At 39.6% G+C, this 7,024-nt stretch overlaps 1 protein-coding gene across 1 annotated transcript; it reads left to right on the top strand.

Moving 5' to 3' along the window:
• Positions 1–516: 516 nt before the first annotated feature.
• Positions 517–3,672, top strand: LOC112790521 (subtilisin-like protease SBT1.8). The gene is made up of 2 exons (XM_025832960.3): positions 517–2,328; positions 2,731–3,672. The coding sequence occupies exons 1-2, from the start codon at positions 657–659 to the stop codon at positions 3,393–3,395; spliced, it is 2,337 nt and encodes a 778-aa protein (XP_025688745.1). The 5' UTR covers positions 517–656; the 3' UTR covers positions 3,396–3,672.
• The last annotated feature ends 3,352 nt before the right edge of the window (positions 3,673–7,024 follow it).

A 7,024-nucleotide genomic window follows, 5' to 3' on the forward strand; every position in this document is an offset into this window, starting at 1 on the left:
AAAAAATGTCCGCAACATTGATTTTACTACATAAAATTTATCAAACACATTTTTGAAGAACAAATATGCTTATTGCTTTTCTTTTTCTTTGTGAATTTTATGGTGTCTTTGTTATGATGTCTAAATTATCTAATTTTTTTTAACAAAAAATTAAAATATTTAAAATATAAAATAAATCATATAAAATTTATTAAATATTATTTATTTATCTTTTTTAGTAACTTAAGTATAAAGTGATAAAGACTATAGCATTTATTTATTTTTTTTATCTGATCAACATGACAGAAAGTCCAAAGTGACAAAAAGACCTGCAAAAACTATTAAAATGTCATACAATAAGTTTACACATATATTCATTATAAAATGAGTTGTATTAATTAATTAGAAAATTACCCGAAAATTACTATTCAAGTATTGATGCTGGCATTATGGCAGAAGATTAATTAAAGAAAGGATCCATTAAGAAACACCTTTCCTTAATATTTTAATTATAAAAAGGGAACAAGAGTCCCTCGTCTGTTCTCTCTTCCATTATCTGACACACACACTCCCCACCATCACTGCCACTACTTTCTCCTCCTTCACATTCCCCTCTCTTTTATTTAAATCATCAAATCACACCCCATCTTCTTTTCATTCCCCTTTCCCCCTTTCACATGGAGAAAATGCCTTCCATTTTCTTCTTCTGCTTCTTCCTCTGCCTCTCACATTCTTCTTCTTCATCTTCGTTAGAATCACCCATTAATAATGTGGCAAAGAAGAAAACCTACATTGTTCACATGAACCACAACCAAAAGCCTTCCATATATTCCACCCACCATGACTGGTACATTGCAAGCCTTCAATCTCTCTCAACTAATTCAGATTCAGATTCGGATCCACTTCTCTATTCCTACAAAACAGCTTACAACGGTTTTGCTGCCTCTCTCGACCCACAACAGGCCCAAGCCCTTCTCGCCTCGGGCTCAGTCCTTGGCATCTACGAGGACACACTCTACCAACTCCACACTACACGAACACCCGAGTTCCTTGGCCTCGAAACCCAAACCACCCTGTGGGCCGGCCACAGTAACGAGGACCTAGGACGGGCTCTAAATGACGTTATTATCGGCGTACTCGACACCGGCGTCTGGCCCGAATCCAAAAGCTTCGATGACGCAGGAATGCCTGAGATCCCGGCCCGGTGGCGCGGACAATGCGAATCAGGCCCGGACTTCTCTCCAAAACTCTGCAACAAGAAGCTCATCGGGGCCCGAAGCTTCTCCAGAGGGTTCCACATGGCGTCCGGAAATTCCGGAAGCGGTTACCCAGGGAGACAGAAGGAGCCTGTGTCCCCACGCGACAAAGACGGCCATGGAACCCACACGGCGAGCACAGCAGCGGGGTCGCCGGTGGCTAACGCAAGCCTTTTAGGATACGCCATCGGAACGGCCCGTGGGATGGCCCCGCAGTCCCGCGTGGCGGCCTACAAGGTTTGTTGGACCGACGGCTGTTTCGCCTCCGACATTCTCGCCGGAATAGATCGTGCAATTGAAGACGGCGTGGACGTGCTCTCGCTCTCCCTCGGTGGCGGCTCCGCCCCTTACTTCCGTGACACAATCGCGATAGGCGCGTTTGCGGCGGTTGAGAAAGGGATCTTCGTCGCATGCTCCGCGGGGAACAGTGGACCCAGTAAGAGCACACTTGCCAACGTGGCACCGTGGATTATGACCGTTGGGGCAGGTACACTTGACCGTGACTTCCCGGCTTTTGCGGTTCTTGGTAACAAGAAGTTTTCTGGGGTTTCGCTTTATAGTGGGAAAGGGATGGGAACTGAACCGGTCAGTTTGGTTTATTTTAAGAATTCGAACCAGTCTAGTAGCATTTGTCTGCCCGGTTCGCTTGACCCGGATTTGGTGAAGGGAAAAGTGGTTCTTTGCGATAGGGGGATGAATGCGAGGGTTGAGAAGGGACAGGTTGTGAGGGACGCCGGTGGTGTCGGGATGATTCTTGCAAACACGGCGGAGAGTGGGGAGGAGTTGGTGGCCGATAGTCATTTGTTGCCGGCGGTGGCAGTTGGGAGGATTGTTGGGGACCAGATCAGGGAGTATGTCGGGTCGGATCCGAAGGCGACAGCAGTTTTGAGCTTCGGTGGGACGGTTTTGAACGTTAGGCCGTCGCCTGTTGTGGCTGCTTTCAGTTCGAGAGGGCCCAATACCGTGACGAGGCAGATACTAAAACCTGATGTTATTGGGCCTGGTGTCAATATTCTCGCTGCTTGGTCAGAAGCTATTGGGCCCTCTGGGCTGGCTCAGGACACTCGCAAGACTAAGTTCAACATCATGTCAGGTATTTTGTTTCTTCTCTCTTTATTCCTCTGCCAACATATTTGTCCAATTGTCGCATCGTGTTTTAAATTTCAGCAAATATACAGTGTTTGATGATCTGAAATTCAAATTGTCATTTGTTAATAAACTACTGTGTTCATTGGTTATGAATTTACATTTAGATAAAAATGTGCTATATACTATCAAAGCTTTATTAATGACCTAATCTATATTGATGTACTTTGTTTGATAAATTTTGAGCAAACATATTATTATGGTAATTTAAACCATGCTATCTAGTTACTATATTATATTTACAGTTTACTGGGGTGGGAAATTGAACAGTGGTGCATTTGAGAATTTAGTGCTTTGTATATTTGTTGATGATTCATTGATTGTGGAGTTGTGGTTTATGGAATTGTAGGTACTTCAATGTCATGTCCGCACATAAGTGGGTTGGCTGCGTTGCTGAAAGCAGCTCACCCAGAATGGAGTCCCAGTGCAATCAAATCGGCACTCATGACGACAGCCTACACCCGCGACAACACCCGGTCGCTACTCCATGATGCCGCCGAAGGCTCGTTCTCCAACCCATGGGCTCACGGTTCAGGCCACGTCAACCCACAGAAGGCTCTCTCCCCTGGGCTTGTCTATGATGCCTCCACAAGTGACTACGTTAAATTCTTGTGCTCCTTGGGCTATAGCCCAGAACAATTGCAAATCTTAATCAAGCACTCCGGTTTCAATTGCACCAAGAAGTTCTCTGACCCTGGCCAATTGAATTACCCTTCATTCTCGGTCATGTTTGGTGGCAAGAGGGTTGTCCGGTACACACGGAGGCTGACCAATGTTGGCGAGGCCGATTCGGTTTACAATGTGACCGTGAATGTCCCGCCGGCTGTGAGTGTAACAGTGAAGCCCACCAGGCTTGTGTTTGGAAAAGTAGGTGAGAGTAAAACGTACACTGTCACGTTTGTTTCCAAGAAGGGTACAAAAAATAAAGCTAGGTATGGGTTTGGTAGCATTGTGTGGAGCAATGCCTATCACCAAGTTAAAAGCCCAGTAGCTTTTGCTTGGACAGCGTTGTGAGATAGAGGGCTTGGGCTTAGTACTGTTTAAAACCACAAAAGCCTATGTCATGATTGAAGAGAGAGATAAAGGCTTTGTTGCCATAAAACACGACATAGCATTATTAGTTGGGCAGTTAGACGGTTTGTGATGTTTTTTCTTTTCATTTTAATTTTATTATTATTTGTTTTGCAAAACAAGTTAAGACTGCAAAGGGAAGGGAGGTAGAGATGTTATTTGTTGTGATGTGTGTACTTGGTACTCGGTGAAACTAATGTTACAAAACAATGGCTTCATAGATAGTATAGAAATACATAAAACTGATCTGAAGACTCAACCTCCCGGGGGAAGATGGGCGCTGGAAAGAGGGGAAAAAGGGGGAAAGGAGAGGGGGGGGGGGGGGGGGGGGGAGGGGGCTACAGAACAGCAAAAGCAAAAGAGAATTCACAAATCCAGAATTAAAAAAAATCCTCATTGCGACGCCTATAGATCATACTTAAAACACAATCTATTCTCCTATTCAAGCTGATGACGTTGCATTTGTTGCAGATTTTCATTAGTCTCGTTCCCGCTGATGATATTACGTGCCGTTCACCATGTATGTATACTATGCCTAATCGTTCTAAAGTATCATAATTTATAAGATGTTTGCTTCGTACCATGATAAATTTATAGTATTAATACGATAAAATACTGATAAATTAAAACAGAACACGTGGACATATTTTTTACGTTGGTATTTAGTTTATTTTGTTTTTAAATATATATTATATCAATGCTTATACTAGAATATCCTTATAATTATTTATAAAATGACAAATATATTTCTATTTCCGTCTCTTCCTCTTCTTCCCTTCTCGATAATATTCCTCCCTTAACATGAAGATGATGTCATCATGAACCTAGAGAATATACTTCCACACCTCACTCTTTCCTTCATGCAATGGTGGTGGTGGCTGTTCATGGCAGCGGCAGCAAAAGAAAAAGACTCCTACTTGTACTTTGATCATAGTGAGACTCCATCCAACGAAGAGTATAATCATCAAATCAAGTGAAAATTCTCCTGAAAAAGTTGTCGGAGAAGCTCCTATTACTACCATAACTAACAGATCTGAATCAAGAAACCTTGAGCCTCAAAGGAAGAAAAGGGTGCGGTGATGGCGTGGCTACTGTTGGGAGTGTTATCTTTTTGCACAAGAAATGTCACTCCTAAAGGGATAGATAGGGTGATTGACAAATAGAATCAGACACATAATCACTAAGTTCATTGTTAGCAATATCTATAACTTCCACGTTCTTCAAACCTGCCAATTTAGGTAGAATACCTACAAAATTGTTATTGTTAAGATCCAAAACATTCAAATTCTCCATCATCCCAAACTCTTGAGGGAAGTACTTACAGAGTTTGTTGGGGATAATATAATCTCATTCAACTTCAACTTTCAAATCGATTTTAGAATGCAACCTGTAATCTTATTGTTAAGTAATAATGTAAGCCTTGAATTTACCGAGTGTGATAGGGAGAGCAACGGTAAAACGATTATTGTTCAAGAAGATTGCATTCAGATCTGTCTCGAATAGTTGTGACGACAAAGACCCTTCGAAATCATTGTATCTGCTATCGAGATACTTAAAGTGTGACCATTTGAGAACCAATTGAAAAAGCCACCAACGAATCGATTGTTACTAATATCAAATTCAAGGATAAGAGTGAGATTCTTCAAACATGGAGGCATGATTCCGCAGAACCTGATGGAATTGACGTGGAAAAGTGCCATGCCAGTCAAGAGGCTAAACTCACCCGGAAGGTGTCCGGCATGTCAGCATGATTAAGGTTGATGCCGGCAACGACCTCCAGGAAGGAATATTGTTGGAAGGGGAAGAAGCAGAGGAAGAGCGAGGGATAGACCAGATAGAGATGGAGAATGATACATTTGTCTTTGCATAATTATTATAAGGGTATTTTAGTATGTACATTATTATGATATTTTAAAAGTAAAATATAAAAAATTAATGTTGATTAAAATAATAATCTATGTGTTATTTTTTTATTTGTCAATTTTTTTATTGTATCGATACGTATTAATTAATCATCATACCGAAACAAACACCAATTTATAACTACAATAAAGATATAATTATTTTTAGGTATTTATTTTTGTTTATTTAGTAATTAATTTTTTATACATTAAATAATAGTTTTTAGTTTCACTTTATTATTAGTTGCTACTAAAAAAAGATTGACCTTGTACTCAAAATCAACAATATCAACAGTAAAAAGATCATCTGAAATAACTGATACACGATCATTACCACCATCATCCTTCTTTTCTTATTTACCTTTATTCTCCTTTATTAAAAAAAAGAAATATTTTTAGACATGATCCATTTTATGACAGTAATCAGACTCAATATTCTTGTATCTTTACTTGGATTTACTCTTGTTTTTATCTCTACACTTTTTACCTCTATTCAGATTTCTCCCCTATTTTTAGTGACTAACATTTCAAAGTGTGACGAAGAATTGTGCATCTTTCTTCTCATCTCTTCATTTAAAATGCCATCTTTAACAAGCTGCATGTTCACTTTATTCGGAGTAGAATTAGTAAGAGAGATACAAAATGTCTCTTAAGAATCCAGTAGAGTATCTAGCAAGCACAATCCTTAAACCTTATTTTCAAACTTGATTATCATGCTTGATAACTGATCTAAAATTTCGTGAAATTCATTCAAGTGATCTAATAATACCTATGACCATTCCGTGTATCTCAAATTCATCAACATATTCAACAAGTATAATTTATTATTGCCAGACTTGGGATCATACAAGGATTCAATTTGATTCCATAAAGCCCTAACATGAGTCTCGTTAGCAATGTGATTACAAATATTATCATCCACTCATTGTCTAATAAAACCACAAATTTGCTGGTGTTCAAACTCTCATTCTTCATCTATTTTAGATTCTGATTTTTGTGTAAAAAATATAGGTAAATTTAGATTTTTGACAAACAAAAAATTCTTTATTTTCTCCTTCCATATATGGTAATTAGTGTCATTCAAACTTATCATCTTAGTAGAATTATTTACGTCTATCTCTCAAGCAAGTAATAACCAAATGCCCAAAATCTGAGCTCTAATGCCAAATGATAGGAATAAAACACACAAGCTCTAATGCCAAATTGAGGTGGTTCTTGGTAATAATTATGATAGGGTTGTGGTGGTTCTATAGGTTCTTGTTCATAATGGTCATAAGAATATGGTATGGATGATTGGTCATATGGTAGATATGGATCATAAGGAGGTGCTTAGTATGGAAGGGCTTGTGAGTGTGGTGGAAGGCTATGTTGAGAAGGGGGTTCATATGCATACGATGATTGTGGTTGACAACCACAATGAGGGTCATCACATACATTAGATTGATATGCATTAGGACCAGGATTATACCCATAAGAGTTCGGAGGAGGTTGTTGCCGTGAAGATTGTTCATAAGCTTGAGATTCCTCCCATCCTTGATTTCCAAATCCTTGATGCATGTCCCCATTATAGCTTCCATCTCCTACAACATAGTTAGAACCAAACTCATAGCCAAAGTGAGAATTCATAGTAGAAAGAGAAAATAAAAACAAAAACTAATAGAGAACAAGAGA

Source organism: Arachis hypogaea, chromosome 3 (assembly GCF_003086295.3).
Source record: "Arachis hypogaea cultivar Tifrunner chromosome 3, arahy.Tifrunner.gnm2.J5K5, whole genome shotgun sequence".
NCBI lineage: Eukaryota > Viridiplantae > Streptophyta > Magnoliopsida > Fabales > Fabaceae > Arachis > Arachis hypogaea.